The sequence below is a fragment of the Phyllobates terribilis genome, unplaced genomic scaffold, assembly GCF_046119375.1.
Source record: "Phyllobates terribilis strain yellow unplaced genomic scaffold, ASM4611937v1 Scaffold_9__5_contigs__length_417890890, whole genome shotgun sequence".
Classification (NCBI taxonomy): domain Eukaryota; kingdom Metazoa; phylum Chordata; class Amphibia; order Anura; family Dendrobatidae; genus Phyllobates; species Phyllobates terribilis.
Genome location: NW_027362769.1, coordinates 307,804,843 through 307,828,385, shown reverse-complemented (window position 1 = coordinate 307,828,385; position 23,543 = coordinate 307,804,843). Strand labels below are relative to the sequence as shown.

General features: G+C 42.6%; 1 protein-coding gene across 5 annotated transcripts in view; it reads right to left on the bottom strand.

Annotated features, from left to right (window-relative positions):
* The window catches only part of HIBCH (3-hydroxyisobutyryl-CoA hydrolase), a 535,761-nt gene that overhangs the window by 450,785 nt on the left and 61,433 nt on the right, over positions 1 to 23,543 (bottom strand). For all 5 annotated transcript variants that reach the window (XM_073647944.1, XM_073647946.1, XM_073647945.1 and 2 more), the window contains one exon: positions 6,499 to 6,639. In XM_073647944.1, coding sequence (XP_073504045.1) covers positions 6,499 to 6,639 — 141 coding nt within the window. The remainder of the gene's footprint in view (positions 1 to 6,498; positions 6,640 to 23,543) is intronic.

Here is a 23,543-nt window from a genome sequence, read left to right as displayed (position 1 = left end):
GTATTGACTGAAACCAATGTCCCCACTGCCATGAGATCTTCCCGGAGCTCCTTCCTTGTTGTCCTTGGGTTAGCCTTGACTCTTCGGACAAGCCTGGCCTCGGCACGGGAGGACACTTTCAAAGGCTGTCCAGGCCGTGGAAGGCTAACAGTAGTTCCATAAGCCTTCCACTTACGGATGATGCTCTCAACAGTGGAGACAGGTAGGCCCAACTCCTTGGAAAGGGTTTTTTACCCCTTGCCAGCCTTGTGACCCTCCACGATCATGTCTCTGATGGCCTTGGAATGCTCCTTTGTCTTTCCCATGTTGACCATGTCTGAGTGCTGTTCACAAGTTTGGGGAGGGTCTTAAATTGTCAGAAAAGGCTGGCAAAAGAAATCTTTAATCCACACATGTGAAGCTCATTATTCTTGGTGCCTGAACTACTTCTTAATACTTTAGGGGGACCAAACAGAATTCTTGTGGTTTGAGGGGTTGAATAATAAACGACACTCTGAATTACCTTTTAACGTTTTATAAAAAAAAAAAAAAAAAAAAAAATTTGCTGCAGTGCATTTCCCACTTCCAGGCTGATCTACAGTACAAATGTCACAATGCCAAGTTAATTCCGCAAGTGTCAACCAGCTAAATCTGCAGGGGGTTGAATACTACTTGTAGGCACTGTATATAAGAAGTACAGTGATAGTGTTGGTTACTGTACTTGTCATTTAGTGTTAAAGGATTTATTAAAAAAAAAATTGGCGTGGGGTTCCCCGTAATTTTAGTCTCTAGCGGAGGTTAAGCAGACGGCTGGGGCAGATGTTTGAAGCTTGGGAAGGGGGTAATACCCACGGAGCTTCCCAGGCTACTAATATCAGCCCCCAGCTGAATACCTAGCCTTTACTAGCTATTAAAATGGGGGACCCAAAAAAAAAATGACGTGGGGTCCCCCCTATTTTAATAGCTAGCAAAGGCTAGGCAGACAGCTAGGGGCTGAAAATAATAACCCAGGAAGGGTGCCATGAATATTGGCCCCCTCCCAGGCTAGAAACACCAGCTATCAGCCACCCCAGAAATGGCGCATCCATAGGATGCGCCAATTCTGGCACTTAGCCTCGCTCTTCCCACTGCCCTGTAGCGGTGGCAGTGGGGTAACAGGGTTGGGGTTGATGTCAGCTTATAATGCCAGCTGACATCAAGCCCAGGTTAGTAATGGAGAGGCGTCTATAAGACACCCCCATTACTAACCCCATAGTCAAAGTAAAAAAAAAACTCAAACACCCAGAATAAAGTCCTTTAATTGAAATAAACACACAATTCTTTAATGTTCTAAATTAAACCCTACTTACCGTCACGCCCAATGCAGCTGAAGCCAATGATCTGCTGCAATAAAAATCAATAATAAACCAACCTCATCCTTACCTTTCCATGGTTCCCAGGACAGCTTCAGCTCTGCTACATTGAGATGACAGGCTGGAGCGCAGCAGAACGCTGCCATCCAGCTTGTCATCCTTCAGAGACACTGCAGAGAGCATGCATGCTTGCGCTCTGCAGTGTCTCTGAAGGATGACAAGCTGGATGGCAGCGCTCAGCTGCGATCCAGCCTGTCATCTCAATGCCATCCCAGCGTGGGAGAATTCTCCTGCGCTCACCGCATGCGCAGGAGAATTCTCCCACGCTGTCAGTGACGTGCATGAGGTGAGCTGAGTTCATTGGACATGAACTCGGCTCATCTGGATGCCGTCATAGCGAGACACTGAGGAGCTTCACTGAGAAGTTTCTCAGTGTCTGCGGCATGGCAAGCTGGATGGCAGCGTTCTGCTGCGGTCCAGCCTGTCATCTCGATGTAGCAGAGCTGAAGCTGTCCTGGGAACCAAGGAAAGGTAAGGATGAGGTTGGTTTATTATTTTACTTTTATTGCAGAAGACATTGGCTTCAGCTGGAATGGGCGTGACGGTAAGTTGAGTTTAATTTAGAATATTAAAGGAATGTGTATTTATTTCAATTAAAGGACTTCATTCTGGGTGTTGTGTTTTTTTTAAATATTTTACTAGAAATTCATGGCGGTCATGTCTAATATTGGCGTGACCCCATGAATTTCGGGCTTAAGGCCAGCTGATAATACCAAGCTGGCCCTAACCCCTTTATTACCCAGTGAGCAACCGCACCAGGGCCCTGGATGAGTTGGGTACAGCGCCAGAGATGGCGCTTCTATGAACGCGCCATTTTCTGGGGTGGCTGCGGACTGCAATTTGCGGCAGGGGGGGCCCAGAAAGCTTGGGCCTCCCTGCGATGCGGATTCAGGCCCCCAGCTGCCTAGTTGTACCTGGCTAGACACAAAAATAGGGCGAAGCCCCACGTCAATTTTTTTTTAATTATTTCATGAAATTCATGAAATAATTAAAAAAAGGGCTTCCCTGTAATTTTGTTTCCAGCCAGGTACAAATAGGCATCTGGGGGTTGGGGGCAGCCCGTTGCGGCCTGCTGTACCTGGCTGGACACAAAAATATGGCGAAGGCCACGTCAAATTTTTGGTGAAAAATTCATTAAAAACACATTTAGGGACTGCATCTTTATTAACCCCTCCACTTGAAGGGTTAATAAAGATGCAGTCCCTAAATTATTATTTTTTATTATTATTTTTTAATTAATTTTTCCCAAAAATTTTGACGAGGGCTTCGCCATATTTGTGTATGCCAGCCAGGTACAGCAGGCAGGAACGGGCTGCCCCCAACCACCAGCTGCCTATTTGTACCTGGCCACACACAACAATATACACGGTGTTCCAAATTATTATGCAAATAATATTTTCTCAGATTTTCCCAAATTACCTATATGAATTGCAGTCATTGTAATTTTCCAGTGAAATAACTATTAGAGTACAATTGAAAGGTTTTTGTACAAACTGCCTATGATAACAGTACATTTTAAAAAAAATAAAAAATTCAAACTGCAGAAACCATCCAAAACCTGACAAATTCAATGGACGAGCGAGTTCAGAAGCTCCTTTTTGAACACAAGGGGTCCTATGTGCAAATGTTACATCACCTAGAATAAAGTTTTGAGTTGAAAACTGTTTGATTTCAGTTTGTAATAACCTGCTAATGCTTATAATTTCAAAAATGACCATTTTTTGTTCTTTATTAAAATGAAAAGGTTGAAAACTCTGCTGTGCATAATAATTTGGAATATGTATTTTGAGTGAAGTTTGAGTTTTTTATTTTTTTTTAAATATACTGTTATCATAGGCAGTTTGTACAAAAACCTTTCAATTGTACTCTAATAGTTATTTGACTGGAAAATTACAATGACTGCAATTCATATACGTAATTTGGGAAAATCTGAGAAAATATTATTTGCATAATAATTTGGAACACAGTGTAGGGAAGCCCTTTTTTTATTATTATTTCATGAATTTCATGAAATAATTAAAAAAAAAAATGTGGGGTTTCGCCCAATTTTTGTGTCTAGCCAGGTACAACTAGGCAGCTGGGGGCTGGAATCCGCAGCGCAGGGAGGCGCAAGCTTTCCGCCCTCCCGCTGCAAATTGCAGTCCGCAGCCACCCTAGAAAATGGCACGTTCATAGAAGCGCCATCTTCTGGCGCTGTACCCAACTCATCCAGGGCCCTGGTGCGGTGGTTCACTGGGTAATAAAGGGGTTAAGGCCAGCTTGGCATTATCAGCTGGCCCTAAGCCCGAAATTCATGGGGTCACGCCAATATTAGACATGACCGCCATGAATTTCTAGTAAAATATTTAAAAAAAATACAACACCCAGAATAAAGTCCTTTAATTGAAATAAATACACATTCCTTTAATATTCTAAATTAAACTCAACTTACCATCACGTCCATTCCAGCTGAAGCCAATGTCTTCTGCAATAAAACTAAAATAATAAACCAACCTCATCCTTACCTTTCCTTGGTTCCCAGGACAGCTTGACAGCTCTGCTACATCGAGATGACAGGCTGGACCGCGGAAGAACGCTGCCATCCAGCTTGCCATGCCGCAGACACTGAGAAGCTTCTCAGTGAAGCTCCTCAGTGTCTCGCTATGACGGCATCCAGATGAGCCGAGTTCATGTCCAATGATCTCAGCTCACCTCATGCACGTCACTGCACGTCACTGACAGCGTGGGAGAAATCTCCTGCGCATGCGGTGCCAGCAAATGAGGTCACTGCTTGAGCAGGAGAATTCTCCCACGCTGGGATGGCATTCTGATGACGGGCTGGATCGCAGCTGAGCGCTGCCATCCAGCTTGTCATCCTTCAGAGACATTGCAGAGTGCAAGCATACCTCCGCTCTGCAGTGTCTATGAAGGATGGCATGCTGGATGGCAGCGCTCAGCTGCCATCCAGCCTGTCATCTCAATGCCATCCCAGCGTGGGAGAATTCTCCTGCGCTCACCGCATGCGCAGGAGAATTCTCCCACGCTGTCAGTGACGTGCATGAGGTGAGCTGAGTTCATTGGACATGAACTCGGCTCATCTGGATGCCGTCACAGCGAGACACTGAGGAGCTTCACTGAGAAGCTTCTCAGTGTCTGCGGCATGTCAAGCTGGATGGCAGCGTGCTGCTGCGGTCCAGCCTGTCATCTCGATGTAGCAGAGCTGAAGCTGTCCTGGGAACCATGGAAAGGTAAGGATGAGGTTGGTTTATTATTTGATTTTTATTGCAGGAGATCGTTGGCTTCAGCTGGAATGGGCGTGACGGTAAGTAGAGTTTAATTTAGAACATTAAAGAATTGTGTGGTTATTTAAATTAAAGGACTTTATTCTGGGTGTTTGTGTTTTTTTTTTTAACTTTGACTATGGGGTTAGTAATGGGGGTGTCTTATAGACTATGGGCTTGATGTCAGCTGGCATTATAAGCTGACATCAACCCCAGCCCTATTACCCCACTGCCACCGCTGCAGGCCAGTGGGAAGAGCGAGGCTAAGTGCCAGAATTGGCGCATCCTATGGATGCGCCATTTCTGGGGCGGCTGATGGCTGGTGTTTCTAGCCTGGGAGGGGGCCAATAATCATGGCACCCTTCCTGGGCTATTAATATCAGCCCCCAGCTGTCTGCCTAGCCTTTGCTAGCTATTAAAATAGGGGGGACCCCACGTCATTTTTTTGGGGGGGTCCCCCATTCTAATAGCTAGTAAAGGCTAGGTATTCAGCTGGGGGCTGATATTAGTAGCCTGGGAAGCTCCATGGGCATTACCCCCTTCCCAAGCTTCAAACATCTGCCCCAGCCGTCTGGTTAACCTCCGCTAGAGACTAAAATTACGGGGAACCCCACGCCAATTTTTTTTTAATAAATCCTTTATTTTAACACTAAATGACAAGTACAGTAACCAACACTGTCACTGTACTTATTATATATGTGACTGACATGTTTCTATCTATGAGTGATGCTCTATTCTTTCTGTTCTAAATTGTCGGGTACCGATGATGAATTGCCGGCTGGCTTTTTTAAAGAGACGGGTGCATGAAAACACTATTATTTTTTTTAATAAATCCTTTAACAGTAAATGACAAGTACAGTAACCTACAATATCACTGTACTTATTATATATGTGACTGACATGTTTCTATCTATCTAATCTATGTGTGATGCTCTATTCTTTCTGTTCTAAATTGTCGGGTACCGGTGTATGCCGCTGCTAAATTGTCGGCTTTTCATGTTTCACTGTGAGCACTGTTCCCATCGATTTGGGCAATCACTGTAATGCCACAACCACCATGGCTGTGGAATTGCAGGGAGTTGCAGACAATCCCTGCATGATTGGTGCTCTAAATAGCGCCAGACATGCAGGACGGGGACCCGAGCTCCCGCCCGAGCATCGCGCAAGTACTCGGCGAGCTCCGAGCATCTCGAGCACGGAGATGCTCGGGCGAGTACCGAGCATGCTCGCTCATCACTATTGGTAACATAAGATGTGTTATCATTGTAAAGACATAATGTGATGCTATCACTACTCACTGACTTGCAGTGAGGCCGAATAGTCAAGAGGTCAGGGGCAGTACCAATAGGGCTTGTAATAGACAAAGTGAAAACACAAAAGTGTAGTCAGGTCACAGTCTGAGGTCACAGTAACAGAAAGGTAGTGGATCAATACAAAGGGGTAAGTCAAATGGATGGTCAAAGGTAAATTCAAGGTCAGCAACGGAGATCAGAATACAACTCAGAGCAAACACACACCACTTGCGCAAAGCTACAATTGCCAATGGTTTGAAAATTGCTAGAGAGTGCTAAATAGCCCTGTAATCACCCAGAATGGATGACCCCTGGAGGAGATCCCACAGACCCAGCCAGAGAAGACAGCTAAGCTGTCAAATCACAATGCTCACACCTCAGCCTCAGATTGGGTGGTCACTCACAATCCTGACAGCTCAGCCAGCCCTCAATCCCATAGGGCGGCAGAGGTGTAATTAACAGCATCCACAGGACACCGTGAGTGGTGGAATCGTGACAGATTTACTGAGCATCTAAATGTGACATCAATTTAGCTGCCTAAACAATTATACTTACTTTTATCTGATGATAGATGAGTCGGGTCATATTGAGATTAAGAGCATTCAGAGCCTTTGGCCTGTTTAAAGTGATCACTCCTGAGCAGCCATGTTTTGCCAGCAGGACCTCTCCATCTGAAGCTGTGTGGCCGGACATATTCTGCAATAAGGTAAACAACAAACATTAATACTTTAGTAATTCTAAACTTCTACATGAAGTAAATATCCATCATGAGCTCTTGAAAACTAGTATTCCATGACAGATATACAGGTCATGCTGAGTCAGGAGATTATACACACAGGTTACTGCTGAAACTGTGGGAGATGTCATTTAATCTATAGGGTGAACCCTGTATTTAAAGGGAACGTGTCAGGTACCCCATGCCCTCCAAACCACCAGCATTTGTGTATTTATTGCTAAATGCCCTGCCTAACCAGCCCTTTAAGCAGTTAGTCACCTAAACACATGTTGAAAAAAGTATTTATAAGCTCCGTTTTTCTTATGCAAATTTGTTCTTTGACTAGCCAATGGGGCGTTAGTATCCCCAGACTAGTCATCCCTCTTTGCATGTCATCACACCCCAGTGGGCGGGCGTTATAACATGATTTGCAAAAAGCAGATGTCACTGCCAGCTCTCTGCAAAATTAGCACATGTGCACGGCTCTATTCAGCAGTGTCACTGCGCATCTGAAGCAGAGTGTATGCTTCCTAGCTTCAAAGGCAAACTACGCATGACCGGAAGTGCAGAAGACAGATCACGTACATCTTCTCCACTTTCAGTCATGCACAATGCATCTCTAAGCTTGGAAGCATACACCCGGCTTCAGAGGCGCAATGACGTATCTGAAGAAAGCTTTACTCAAGCGCGAGCTCTTCGAAATCATGTTATCCTACTCACAGAAGCTGATAACATGCAAAGAGGCTGCGTTGAGCAACGACAGGCTCAACACTGAGAAAGTTGTGAGTTTAAGTCTAAATGGCTGCTGCTCCACCTGCTGGACTGCAAAAGGGGATCCAGAGAAAATTGCTTTGGATAAAAAAAAAAAAGAGTGGTTTGGTTCAGCTCTGCACAGAGGATGACCTCTGTGTAGTGCTGAACCAAAGCACCGGTTTTCTTTTATTCTCACCAAAGCAGAATACTTACATCCAGGGATTCTCACCTTAACCTCATTCAACATTCTTACATCAAGCTCTCTCACCACGCTAACACATCCAGCTCCAAACACCCCCATTATCTGGCAGTATCATCCTATGTCCGTTTTAGTACTTAATTTATCTCTCCAACTGCAAGGCCAGTATATGCACATCCAGATCTGCTCTTCTGTGTGCGGCTACTCATAAAAGTCACCATCTGAAGACCTGCGATTCCTAGCAGTTTCAGAGACCTGGCGCTAATGCACCAAGCTGGCAGACAGACACAATCCACACATCAAGGTCCTACAAGCGACATGTGGCTCCCGAGCTACAGGTTGGGGGATCACTAAGGGTGACAGGGATTGTCATATACCTTCCCCTGAAGACAACAATTGTAGCGTGAATACGAATATGCGGTGGTATTGTGTTTTTATGGTATAATGTAAAAAGCAGATTGTGTTATAAGTACTGATGCTGCTATGTGGTACTGTGTTGGTAATGCCTAAGGTAATCTGGTATACTCAGCTCAGGGGTAGGGACAGTTTAGAACATAGTTTAGTGTTTAGATAGTGATAGGTAGGAACATAAGGACAGACAGACAGTGGTAGGCTTAATTAGTGTGTAGTATAGGATAGTTAAATGTTTCGGACAAGCCCATCATAGGAGGGACAGGCTCAAATAAAAAGGGGAAACACTTCCTGGTTTAGTTATAGTTCGAGAAAGTGTGAGGCTAGTGTGAAGTTCAGGTTTAGTTCACTTAAATGTTTGAGACCAGTTCAGCATGGGAGGGGAAAATGTAAAGCAAAAAGGAGAAGCATTTCCTGGCTTTAGTCAGTCTGACCAAGTGTGTGAGGTTCGTGTCAAGTTTGAGTTCAAGTGGCAGTGGGCTGGAGGCACGTGGAGCACAAAGTGTTCTAGCAGCATGAGTACATACTGGATTTCCTGCGGACATTCCTGTAACGTTAGGGGCCTATGGCTCGAAATAGGCACTGGGAAGTGTGCCTTTTTCCCTTCCATACAGAGGAAGTCAGAGAGAGAAACGCATGAGGGAAATGTACGGATCTCAGGAGTGCTGTGGTGCTGGATGGGAAATCCCTGGGGCTGACAGAAGGATCAAGTGTAGGAATAGTCCGAGCTGAACGTAGGCATGAGCTTAAAATGCACTGTATTGATGAAACTGGAACTGGAGAGTGCTGTGTCTAATATTGCATGTTTAAGACTTACAGGTGCTTCTCATAAAATTGGAATATCATCAAAAAGTTAATTAATTTCAGTTCTTCCATACAAAAAGTGAAACTCATTACAAACAGAGTGATATATTTCAAGTGTTTATTTCTGTTAATGTTGATGATTATGGCTTACAGCCAATGAAAGCACAAAAGTCATTATCTCAGTAAATTAGAATACTTTTAAATTAAAATACTTTACTCAGCTTGAAAAATTATTTTAAAATCCGAAATGTTGGCCTACTGAAATGTATGTTCAGTAAATGCACTCAATACTTGGTCTGGGCTCCTTTTCCATCAATTACTGCATCAATGCGGTGTGGCATGGAGGCGATGTACCTATGACACTGCTGAGGTGTTGTGGAAGCCAGATTGCTTTGATAGCAGCTTTCCGCTAATCTGCATTGTTGGGTCCGGTGTCTCTCATCTTCCTCTTGACAATACCCCATGGATTCTCTATGGGGTTAAGGTCAGACGAGTTTTCAGGCCAATCAAGCACAGTGATACTGTTGTTTTTAAATCAGGTATTGGTACTTTTGGCAGTGTGGACAGGTGCCAAGTCCTGCTGGAGAATGACATTTCCATCTACAAAAGCTTGCCGGCAGAGGGAAGCATGAAGTGCTCTAAAATTTCCTGGTAGACGGCTGTGCTGACTTTGGTCTTGATGAAACACAGTGGACCTACACCAGCAGATGACATGGCTCCCCAAACCATCACTGATTGTGGAAACTTCACACTAAACCTCAAGCAGCTTGGATTGTGTGCCTCTCTATTCTTCCTCCAGACTCTGGGACCTTGATTGCCAAATGAAATGCAGAAATTTACTTTCATCTGAAAACAACGCCTTAGACCACTGAGCAACAGTCCAGGTCTTTTTCTCCTTGGCCCAGGTAAGATGCTTCTGGCATTCTCTATTGGTCATGAGTGGCTTGACACAAGGAATGCGACACTTGTAGCCCATGTCCTGGATACGTCTGTGGGTAGTGGCTCTTTAAGCAATGACTCCAGCAGCAGTCCACTACTTGTGAATATCCCCCAAATTTTTGAATGGTCTTTTCTTAACAATCCTTTCAAGGCTGCGGTTATCCCGGTTGCTTATGCACCTTTTTCTACCACACTTTTTCTTTCCACTAAACTTTCCATTAATATGCTTGGATACAGCACTCTGAACAGCCAGCTTCTTTAGCAATTACCTTTTCTGGCTTATCCTCCTTGTGGAGTGTGTCAATGACAGCCTTCTGGACATCTGTCAAGTCAGCAGTTTTGCCCATGATTGTGGAGTCTGCTGAAACAGACTAAGGGACCTTTTTAAAAGCTTAGGAAGCCTTTGCAAGTGTTTTTTGTTAATTATTCTAATTTACTGAGATAATGACTTTTGTGCTTTCATTGGCTGTAAGCTATAATCATCAACATTAACAGAAATAAACACTTGAAATAGATCACTTTGTTTGTATTGACTCTATATAATATATGAGTTTCACTTTTTCTATTGAAGAACTGAAATAAATTTACTTTTTGATGATATTCCAATTTTGTGAGAAGCACCTGTAAGTCTTTAACAAGCAGTATCGGGCACAGCACTCTCCAGTTCCATTTTCATCAAGACAGCACATTCCAAGCTCTTGCTCACGTTCAGCTCAGACTATCCCTACGCTTGATCCTCCTGTCAGCCCCAGGGATTTCCCATCCAGCACCACAGCACTCCTGAGATCCGTACATTTCCCTCATGTGTTTCTCTGTCTGGCTTCCTCTGTATGGAAGGGAATAAGGCACACTTACCAGTGCCTAGTAAGGGCCATAGGCCCCGGACGTTACAGGAACGTCCGCAGGAAATTCGGTATGTACTCATGCTGCTAGAACACAATGTACTTGAACTGTCCAGTAAAGTTAAACTTGTTATAACGAATCGGGTGTCCCCTGATGTGTATGTGTCTGATGCAAGACCTAAAGACATGGATGCATTGGAGGCCTTAAGCCTGCAAGTGAGTATAAGGCACTGTACACAGCAAGACACTAATGGTCTAGGACACTGTGTGTTTGTGGTGTGCCAGGGTGTGGAGAAGCAACACCTTAAAGGGAATCTGTCACCCCCTGTAACTTATCAGACCTCTAATATGGGCATACAGATGATAGAAATGTGAATCTATACTTACCTGTATGTCCCATATTAGAGATCTGATTGCTTTGAAAATGTTTTTTATAAAATCATGTTACCTATGCTTGGTGTCCAGAGGACGCCAAGGAATCCCCGCCTACTTAATTAATGTCAAGGGCCTTGTGACATGCAGTTCCTGTGCCTGCGCAACTTACCTGGTATGCAAGGCGCGGTAATTCCAGCAGTCTGTGTATCCTTGTGGAGCAGGGATTTTCTGCGCAGGTGCCGGCAATTCACTCTGCCTTCCCGGCGCTTGCGCAGAAGATCCCTGCTCCAGAAGTATACACAGACTGCGGGATTTACTGTACCTTGCGTACCAGATAAATTGTACAGGTACGGTATCCGGCATGGGAACTGCAAGTCACAGGGCACTGGGACGTGCAGGGGAGGGAATATTGAAATTAATTAAGTAGGCGGGGATTTCTTGGCGTCACCCGGACGCCAAGCTTAGGTAAAATGATTTTATAAAAAGCCATTATACTGTGGGATACTATTAGGCCATTATACTGAGGGGCAATTATACTGTGGAAAACTATATGGGGCACATTATAGTGTGGGGCACTAAATGTGGCCATTATACTGTAGAGCAAAAAGAGGGAAAGGATTCTCCAGTGTTGATTTTCAGATAAAACTTCACATGTATTAGTAATCCTTCATTAAAAACAGATTTGAAGGCATACCATTAATTATCCCTGTGATAAACCGACACGTTACGACTAAACGTCTTAAACCATTATTACGTCGGACCCATGCATTTTTGTTTTCTGATAAATTGGTGAACGAGGGACAGTGTCTTGTCTTTATTTCTCTCAATTTATTTTTTTTCCAGGTTTTCATTTGTGGACTACATCAGACCTGCATGGGTTATTATTTTTCAAAAATAAATTGGTGAACCAGGAAAAGTGTGACTATTCAAATTCAATTAATTTTTATTTTTCTGTCTTTTATTTCCATTAGTGGGTTAGTAACAGGGTTGTCTGATAGACGCCTCTCCATTACTAACCACAGGGATTTATGCGACTTTTGACAATTCACAGCTTCATTAACCCCAACTAACATTACTCCGATTGTCACCGCACCAGGGCATAGGGAAGGGGTGGGCAAAGTGCCAGAATTGTGATGAGCCAACTTGAGGGCGGCTGCGGGCTGGCATTTTTAGGCTGGGAAGGGAGCAATAACCAGGCACCTTACCAGCCTGATAATATAAGCCCCCAGCTGTCCTCTTTACCTTGACTGGTTACCAAAAAGTGAGGAGGGGAACCCATTTCGTTTTTTTCATTTCTTAGGGTCAAAACCCCATAGTGCCACATGAAAGGCACTCAAGGATGCAAGCTTATTATATGAAGGGGGCTTGTGAAAATATATATCTACAGCATGTTTATTGTATTTATCTATTCTATTACACACTGCTCCTATAGAAGTGGACAAAGCAGGGTTACATATTTACAATGGAGCAGTGGTGTAATGCGTGACCCACCCAGCTCCATCCACTTCTATGGGAGTAGTGGTTAATGCGTAACTCCGCTCCGTCCACTTCTATGGTATGAGAGCAGTGGAGTAATGCGTGAATCCGTTCAGTCTAACTCTATGTGAGCAGTGGTGTAATGTATGAACCCACTCCGTCAAATTCTATGGCAGCAGTGGTGTAATGCGTGACCCCACTCCATCCACTTCTCTGTCTACTTCTATAGAAGCAGTGGTGTAATGTATGACACCGTTCCATCCACGTCTATGGTATGCGCACGCGATACACTCCACGTATCTAATACCAGCTTATGATACAGCGAGAAGCACCAGCAAAATCAGCGGTGCCAGTTGTCGTCAGTGACCCACTTAGCAATTACCAACAAAATGGCTCCGCACTGTGATCCTAAACTTCATCCTTTCTTATCCTTTTGCAAACACCCAGAAGGGGAGGAGAGGAGTAACATCACACACAAGTGAGCAGATCCCACCCCAATTTACTGCAGTCGTAATGTGAGCTAGTTGTACACTAAGTTTCATGGCAACTTTCAGCAGCTTCTCCCCTTAGTGTTTAAAAATGGAAATACCAAACCTTATAAAATTATTAATTTTTCACATTTTAGTTCATTAAAAACAAATGATAATATTTTTATAAAAATAATTAAAACCTTACATTTTTCAATTGTTGAAAAAATTATTATTTTTTTATGGCACCTTCCCTTAAAGTGCACTGTCAGCAGGATTGTGCTTAGTGAACCACATACACTGTCAGGTGGGCGCAGTTACACTGAGTAAAATGATACCTTTGTTGATGAAATCCGTCAAGTGGTTCTTTTATAATCTTTATTTTCAGTTCTGCCATAATGAGATGCTCATGTTGTGGGGCGAGACTTTAGGGAGGGTCTGTTACCGGTGCTCTCATTATGTATTCCTATCTCTGCCTTTTGACAGGTCACTGTGCTTTCAGGTGACCTGCCTACTGATTTAAATATTGCCTGTGTAATTTCTGTTCAAAAGTGAAAATTTACATCCCCCAATATGGCCGGCGCGGCCCGCACATGCGCAGTAGCATTTCACGATTGCTGAGAGATACTACTGCTCATGCGCGGCGCTATAGTGCTGCATCCAAATTATTTATCCTGAAGCAAAATGGCGCCCGTGCAGTAGCATCTCTCAGCAACCTAAAGATGCTACTGCACATGCGCGGGCTGCGGAGATGTGAATATGCCTGTGTAACATATATAGTATTATATATTACACAGATATATTTGTGTACTTATAGCTTTCCCTCTCTATAGAGAGAGGCATATACAAACATACCTGTGTAATATATAATATACAGGTATATTTGTATTTCTCTCTCTGACATATACACAAACTTATATAGCAAGACAGAGCGCTAAATATATAAGCATGTGTGTGTTATATATACGGAGGGGCTCAACCATAATGTGCAGTTACATAAAGTTGCGCTATATATAAATCTATAGATATATAAAAATATATATCTATAGATATAGAGGAATATGGAAAAATATCAGTGACCAGCCAAAAACCTTCAGATATAAAACAAATAGAATGGAAGCGGCATTTCAATGACAATAAGTGATACAGATAGACTTTATTTCCCCATCTGATCTGGATGGATAAAGCCAACCTTTTTCACTTATTTCCACTGGAGCGCTCCTTCAACTCTATTATTCAATTTGCTCCATTTTTAGCCAGAAGATGTAAATGTGAATTTTTATAAGCGGTAACAGGTAATACATGCTGTAGTAACTCTGTAGCCTTTTGTTTTGCTCCACACCACTATATAAATAAAATTATAAATGTTCGTTTGTTCAAAATCTTAAATTTCAGAAAGTTCTTCACCGATTGCTTTGAAATTTTGCAACAACGTTACATTTGAATACACGCATGTTTTTATATTGTTTTTATATACCAGCTGTTGGATGTAAAAGCAACAGCAAGAGGGGGGTGTTACCAGCTCAGTCCCAGGCTGACTCTCTCCGGCCGCCTGGCATTCTACCCCCCTTAGTGACATCTCATTCATAAACTCTTCTCCCTGTCCTTCATTCACCCCAGCCGCTGCCTGTGCTCTGCTCCTTTCGTGTCCCCCGTGGGGGATGGAGGGAAGTGGAATGACAAGACCGTCTGTAGCAATGAAGCGGTATGGCGAATTCTTTCATTTCCCATACATGAACGAAGTCCCGCTGTTGTTCACTTAGCAGTACATCTAGAAAATGGTTGGCTAACATGTAACCTCAGAATAAAAAAATCCTCTAATCAGAAAAAATCTCTTTAAAGAGCGGACAAACATATATATTATTGTGAAAAAAAACACACTAGAGGTAATGAACTCTATTGGTTTGTTCCATAGAGCCCTAATAGCAAAAGAAGGGGGTATCTCACACAGCTAGTATACCATTAATAAAGTAATCCCTTCCTTTATACATATAGAAAAGGATTATATAGAATCATATAGCGAGTTTTTCAGTACCTCATAAAGATAAGTGCAAGTCAGTGAACAAAGTGATTGTAGTGCATAATTAAAACAAACAAGCAGGATCACTCTTTCATAGACCTCTACACTATATATAAGCACTGCGGAGGTTGGCACCCTAGTTATAGCTGGCGATTTTGGCGCCCCTGCTCCACGACGGCTATCCCTAAATATCCTGGCTTGCCCTAGAATTAATTCCTAATTGCACCACAATCTGATGCAATCTAAGGCATATATTAAAAACAGAGAAAAGATTATGAAATTAATGTAAGTAGATGACTTATCTTGCCCATAAGGAGATGGTCCCAGATGCATAACGAAGGTTTCAGCCTTTGATCAGTGTCCCAGTGTTTCAAATGGAGAACTTAACATGACCATAGATAAAAAAAAATGGTCCCGGATAGATGATAGAAGCCTCAAGCCTCAAAATAGTGTCCTCATGTCGCAGGTCTCTGATTAGTGTCCCAGTGCCTCAAAGCGTTTCCCAAATGTATGGTTCCTCAGGAGGCTGATACAGAAGGAATGTCCAGGGTTTAGATGTATAATATATAGATGCACACTGATGTTCAGTCCATTTTGATAGTCAGAACTAGGATAGGTAACTCAAACCTTCCAATAGTCCTGTTTAAATACACCCTCCCCCCTGATTCCATTGGTCCCAATAAGTTCCAATAATAGATAACAGGTGTACAACCTGTAAACAAATAGGCCTCATACTCCATGTGTTTGCGCTCCATAGCCTCCATTGCTAGTCTAATCCAGCACTCTTAGACCTGGTAGATCGGCGTGCACTCCACACCGTGGAACGCACAGCTTCCGGTTTTTGCCGTCACTTCCCGTGCTTAGCAATATGGTGTTTGTGCATTCCAGCCCTTGGAACGCAAGGCTAAAGGCTTCATGCGTCACATCCAGCGCTTCCCAGTAAAGCACTCGCGTTCCACTTCATGGAACGCATAGTGCCGACAACTACGCAGCAGTGCAAAAGAGCAACCACAGTTGATGCGCCCCACAGCTAGAGACATCAGAAGGGGGCGTAACCCCGCCAGAAGACCGCAATATACACCGCGTGCAGAATTATTAGGCAAATGAGTATTTTGATCACATGTTATTTTTTTATACATGTTGTCCTACTCCAAGCTGCATAGGCTTGAGAGCCAACTACCAATTAAGTAAATCTGGTGATGTGCATCTCTGTAATGAGGAGGGGTGTTGACTAATGACATCAACACCCTATATAAGGTGTGCTTAATTATTAGGCAACTTCCTTTCCTTTGGCAAAATGGGTCAGAAGAGAGATTTGACGGGCTCTGAAAAGTCCAAAATTGTGAGATGTCTTGCAGAGGGATGCAGCAGTCTTTAAATTTCCAAACTTTTGAAGCTTGATCACCGAACAATCAAGCGTTTCATGGCAAATAGACAACAGGGTCGCAAGAAGCGTGTTGGCCAAAAAAGGTGCAAAATAACTGCCCATGAATTGAGGAAAATCAAAAGTGAAGCTGCCAAGATGCCATTCGCCACCAGTTTTGCCATATTTCAGAGCTGCAACGTTACTGGAGTATCAAAAAGCACAAGGTGTGCGATGCTCAGGGACATGGCCAAGGTAAGGAAGGCTGAAAAACGACCACCTTTGAATAAGAAACATAAGATAAAACGTCAAGAATGGGACAAGAAATATCTTAAGAATGATTTTTCAAAGGTTTTATGGACTGATGAAATGAGAGTGACTCTTGATGGGCCAGATGGATGGGCCAGAGGCTGGATCAGTAAAGGGCAGAGAGCTCCACTCAGACTCAGACGCCAGCAAGGTGGAGGTGGGGTACTGGTATGGGCTGGTATCATCAAAGATGAACTTGTGGGACCTTTTCGGGTTGAGGATGGAGTGAAGCTCAACTACCAGACCTACTGCCAGTTTCTGGAAGACAACTTCTTCTAGCAGTGGTACAGGAAGAAGTCGGTATCGTTCAAGAAAAACATGATTTTCATGCAGGACAATGCTCCATCACATGCATCCAACTACGCCACAGCATGGCTGGCCAGTAAAGGTCTAAAAGAAAAAAAAATAATGACATGGCCCCCTTGTTCACCTGATCTGAACCCCATAGAGAACCTGTGGTCCATCATAAAAAGTGAGATCTACAGGGAGGGAAAACGGTACACCTCTCGGAACAGTGTCTGGGAGGCTGTGGTGGCTGCTGCACGCAATGTTGATTGAAAACAGATCAAGCAACTGACAGAATCTATGGATGGAAGGCTGTTGAGTGTCATCGAATATAGCCACCTTTCTTTACATCACTAATTTTTTTGGTTTTTGTTTTTGCATGTCAGATATGTTTGTTTCTAAATTTTGTGCACTGATATTGGTTTACCTGGTGAAAATAAACAAGTGAGATGGGATTATATTTGGTTTTTATTAAGTTGCCTAATAATTCTGCACAGTAATAGTTACCTGCACAAACAGATATCTTCCTAAGATAGCAAAATCGAAAAAAAAGCCCAATCCAACTTCCAAAAATATTAAGCTTGGATATTTAGGAGTCTTTTGGGTTGAGAACATAGTTGTTGATCAATAATAAAAATAATCCTCTAAAATACAACTTGCCTAATAATTCTGCACACAGTGTATGTGCGCATAAATGCGCAATCAGCAGACAGGCCAGCAGATATAGACATTTTACCTGTCATCCATAAAAGATATAGAAAAGTCACTATAGACTACAATACTAATGGGAGAGGCAGAAAAGAAGTACCCCCATTTCCTCTAAACAATATGGCTTGAAAGCCCTGCAGAAGGGGTTCAGCTTAGAGTGGGGGTTTATTTTATCCACATAAAAATATCATGTACATAAAGATAAACCTAATGGACCTGGAAGGAGAGTAAACACGATGTACAGATAAATCAAGATGCGGGTGTTCCAAGCTTAGGACAACCCATAGATCATGGAAGGTCAACAATCAATTTTTAGTCCAAAACTGGGCCTGAGTAATGTACCAGAACACCCCTCAAAATAAACAACAAACTATAAAAAAGGGGCATATGACAGTGTTCATTAATGCCTTTCGGTGTGATACTATTTAATCTAAATATTCATTCACACTCCTTCTGGAGTACTCGTTTATCATGATCCACCTTTCTAGCATTACGTCTTACTTTTTCCAAGATGTTAAATGAGACCTCTTTTATATTGCCATGATGAACCCCATTAATGTCTCTCGCCGGTGGTGTATCTCTCTTATGGCATATGTCCCCTAGGTGTTCACCCACCCTACGACTAAATTCTCTGCATGTCTTCCCAACATAATCAAGCGGACAAGAGCCGGTGGCTTTGTAGATGACACTATCCGTTTTACAATTACAGAAGTCCCTTATAAAAAAAACTCTTGCCAGTTGAAGCGCTAACAAACGACTTTCCTGGACTCATCTGTGCACACATCTTGCAATCATTGCAGCGAAAAAACCCACAGATCTTTCTGTTGAGCCAAGTCCCCATCCCAGGTGGTTTTGGTAAAAGCTATGGACCAGCTGATCCTTCAAGGATCGTCCCTTTCTAAATCTCACACTCGGCGATGTAGAGATAGCACTCTTTAGGTCCGGGTCGGATACCAGAATATCCCAATATCTCCTGAGAATCGCAAAGACCTGTTCATTCTTATTATCAAAGGTCCCTATTAATCTAGATATATCACTCCCCGCTCTCGGATGACCCTCAAGTAGGGAATCTCTCTTACATTTCACTGCGTGATCACACGCTTGATTCAAGATGTGTGTTGGATAGCCCCTGTCCTTAAATCTATCTTTCAAGTCAGAGGATTGCCTACGATAGTCACCTACATCCGAACAATTTCTTCTAATCCGAAGGAATTGGCCCTTTGGTTTCCCTTTTCTTAGTGCCATAGGGTGGGGGCTGTCCCACCGTAGAAGACTGTTAGTCACTGTTGGCTTACGGTGTGTGATCGTTTGCAGATGTTCCCGTTCATCTTTAATAATCATCAGATCCAGGAAAGATAATCGTGTGTGATTTAGATTCTGAAGTAAATTTTAACCCCACTTTATAAATGTTGATTATTCTTACAAATTCTGTGAAGTCAACTGATGACCCTGTCCACAAAATAAGAATATCATCTATGTATCTGACCCACAACGTGATCTTGTCTTGCCACCACCCCTCTTCCTCAAATACATGGGTTTCCTCCCACCAACCCAGGAAGATGTTAGCATACGAGGGGGCACATGGGCTCCCCATCGCAGTACCCCTGAGCTGGTGGAAATATTCACCATTAAAGAGGAAGTAGTTGTGGGTCAGTACATATTCAAGGAGGTTCAACGGAAAATTATTGTATTTCTCACACTCCACTGCTCTGGATCTGAGATAATATTTAACAGCTTGTAGGCCCGCCCCATGTGGTATATTGCTATACAGTGCTTCCACATCTATTGATGCTAAAATGGTATCTGCATCAATATAGATCCCCTAAAGTTTCTTAAGAAGATCAGTTGCATCTCTAATATATGATGGTAGCATTGTTACATAGGGGCGTAAAATATGATCAAGATCAATCCCACTGTTTTGTGTCAAGCTTTCAACACCTGAAACTATAGGGCACCCTTTGAGAGGACTGAGGTCTTTATGTATCTTGGGTAAGGTGTAAAAAGTGGGAGTAACCGAAAAAGTTGGACATAAAAAAATCATACTCATTCTTGGACATCAGATGGTCATTCAAAGCCTGTTCCAGAATTGCCAACAATAATTTCTTATAGTCAGTTAAGGGATCCCCAGGGAGAGTCTCATATGTATCTTTGTCCATGAGTATTCTATCACACATCGTAAGATATTGTTGATAATAATCAACATTTATAAAGTGGGGTTAAAATTTACTTCAGAATCTAAATCACACACGATTATCTTTTCTGGATCTGATGATTATTAAAGATGAAGGGGGACATCTGCAAACGATCACACACCGTAAGCCAACAGTGACTAACAGTCTTCTACGGTGGGAGAGCCACCACCCTATGGCACTAAGAAAAGGGAAACCAAAGGGCCAATTCCTTCGGATTAGAAGAAATTGTTCGGATGTAGGTGACTAAGGGGTCTAGTTTCCAAAATGGTGTCACTTGTGGGGGGTTTCCACTGTTTAGGCACATCAGGAGCTCTCCAAACGCAACATGGCGTCCGCTAATTATTCAGACAAATTTTACATTCAAAAAGTCTAATGGCGCTCCTTCCCTTCCGAACCCTGTCGTGCGCCCAAACAGTGGTTTTCCCTCACATATGGGGTATCAGCACGCTCAAGAGAAATTGCACAAAAAAATTTGGGGTCCATTTTTTCATGTTACCCCTGTGAAAATAAAAAAATTGGGTCTAAAGTAACATTTTTGTGAAAAAAGTTAAATGTTAATTTTTTTCTTCCACATTCCAAAAATTCCTGTGAATCACCTGAAGGGTTAATAAAGTTCTTGAATGTGGTTTTGAGCACCTTGAGGGGTGCAGTTTTTAGAATGGTGTCACTTTTGGGTATTTTCTGTCATAAAGACCCCTCAAAGTGACTTCAAATGTGATGTGGTCCCTAAAAAAATGGTTTTGTAAATTTTGTTGGAAAAATGAGAAATCGCTGGTCAACTTTTAACCCTTATAGCTCCCTAACAAAAAAAAATTTGGGTTCCAAAATTTCCGATTTTTTCACAAATAAACGCAAGTGATATCTAGTTTCCATTTTGGAAACTAGACCCCTTAGGGAACTTATCTAGATGTGTGGTGAGCACCTTGCACCCCCAGCTGCTTCACAGAAGTTTATAATATTGAGCCGTAAAAATAAAATTTTCACATTTTTCCCTCAAAAAATGTTTTTCATTCCCTAATTTTGTATTATCATAAGGGTAACCGGATAAATTGCACCATGAAATTTGTTGTGCAATTTCTCCTGAACACGCCGATACCCCATATGTGGAGGCAAATTACTGTTCGGGCACATGGCAGGGTTTGAAAGGGAAGGAGCGCCATTTGACTTTTTGAATGTAAAATTTGTTTGAATAATTAGCGGACGCCATGTCACATTTGGGGAGCCCCTAATGTGCCTAAACAGCGGAAACCCCCCACAAGTGCCACCATTTTGGAAACTAGACCCCTTAGGGAACTTATCTAGATGTGTGGTGAGCACCTTGCACCCCCAGCTGCTTCACAGAAGTTTATAATATTGAGCCGTAAAAATAAAATTTTCACATTTTTCCCTCAAAAAATGTTTTTCATTCCCTAATTTTGTATTATCATAAGGGTAACAGGAAAAATTGCACCATGAAATTTGTTGTGCAATTTCTCCTGAACACGCCGATACCCCATATGTGGAGGCAAATTACTGTTTGGGCACATGGCAGGGTTTGAAAGGGAAGGAGCGCCATTTGACTTGTTGAATGTAAAATTTGTTTGAATAATTAGCGGACGCCGTGTCACATTTGGGGAGCCCCTAATGTGCCTAAACAGTGGAAACCCCCCACAAGTGCCACCATTTTGGAAACTATACCCCTTAGGGAACTTATCTAGATGTGTGGTGAGCACCTTGCACCCCCAGCTGCTTCACAGAAGTTTATAATATTGAGCCGTAAAAATAAAATTTTCACATTTTTCCCTCAAAAAATGTTTTTCATTCCCTAATTTTGTATTATCATAAGGGTAACAGGAAAAATTGCACCATGAAATTTGTTGTGCAATTTCTCCTGAACACGCCGATACCCCATATGTGGAGGCAAATTACTGTTTGGGCACATGGCAGGGTTTGAAAGGGAAGGAGCGCCATTTGACTTTTTGAATGTAAAATTTGTTTGAATAATTAGCGGACGCCGTGTCACATTTGGGGAGCCCCTAATGTGCCTAAACAGTGGAAACCCCGCACAAGTGCCACCATTTTGGAAACTATACCCCTTAGGGAACTTATCTAGATGTGTGGTGAGCACCTTGCACCCCCAGCTGCTTCACAGAAGTTTATAATATTGAGCCGTAAAAATAAAATTTTCACATTTTTCCCATAAAAAATGTTTTTCATTCCCTAATTTTGCATTATCATAAGGGTAACAGGATAAATTGCACCATGAAATTTGTTGTACAATTTCTCCTGAGTACGCCGATACCCCATATGTGGGGGAAAACCACTGCTTTGGTGTACGGCAGGGTTCGGAAGAGAAAGAAGCGCTATATTGGCTGGGATAGGCAGCAGACACCATGTCACATTTGAAGAGTCGCTGACATGCCAAAACAGCAGAAACCCCCACAAGTGATCCCATTTTGTAAACTACACCTCTCAAGGAATTCATCTAGGGAAGTAGTGAGCATTTTTTAATTTTTAAATTTATACCATTGGGCAGTGAAAAAAGCATAATTATATTTTTACCACAAAAAAATGTTTTACCCTCAGATTTTACATTTTCACACAGGGCAATGGGTAAAAATGGTGCCGAAATGTGTCACACAATTTCTTCTAAAAGTGTCAATACCCCATATGTGGCTGTATCGTACCACTTAGCCATACGGTGAGATTTGAGGGGGAAGGAGCGCTATTTGACAATTGGAGAACAAATTATTGTAGAATAGGCATTTGGATTTGGGAGCACAAAATTTTCTGAATTTCTTTTGGGGGGCAAGGACCATTTTGCTTTTCCAGAGCCTTTCTGCTACCAGTAACTTGGAAGTCCCTTATATTTTTAACAGATGATGGACCTGAGTGGGGACTAGCTTTTTTTGAGGACTGAGTTGAAGCTTTTATCGGGAACATTTTACGTAACATTTATCCGGCGCTCTAGGCTGAGCACTTACATCGGGGTTTCCATCTAATTTTCCAAGTGATGTAATTCAGATGAAACCCCTGCAGGATCCATTCACTGTAATGAGGCAGCAGAGTTACTCTGGACTCCGTCTGGCCTCTGTTTAGTGGTGTCCTTTTTTTCAGAAGTGCACAAAACTGTGGCCAACCGCACTTTTATGCACGCCTAAAACAAATGACACCGTGGGATCCCAGGCTAGACGGCATCCACAGTGGCCTATATCTGCCTCATTACAGGGAATCTTCCATCATGGGTTCTGGCTGAATCACGTATTTCAGAGATTTACACGGAAACTCTGGTGTAAGTGCTCAGCGCAGAGCACAGGATAAATGTGAGCAGAGCCTTACTGGGATCTTTGGGAGACATAATAAACAAATCAGTAGCAGGTGAATAATATTTGTTTTATTTATTTTTTATGCCGTTCCTAGTGTGATATAACTGATTAGATTACTTTATTCTTCGGGTCGGTGCGATTACAGAGATACCAGATTTATATCGGGTTTTTATGACTGACAGCTGTCACACACTAAAATACGCTTTTTTTGCAAAATCTAGTTTTTGCATCACCATATTTTGAGAGCTATAATTTTTCCATATTTCGGCCGACAGAGTCATGTGATGGCTTGGTTTTTGCGGGACGAGTTGAAATTTTTATTGGAACCATTTTTGGGCACGTGACATTTTTTGATCGCTTTCTATTCCGTTTTTTGGGAGGTAAAGTTAACAAAAACAAACACTTCAGGAATTGTTTTTTGAGGTTTTTTTTATGCC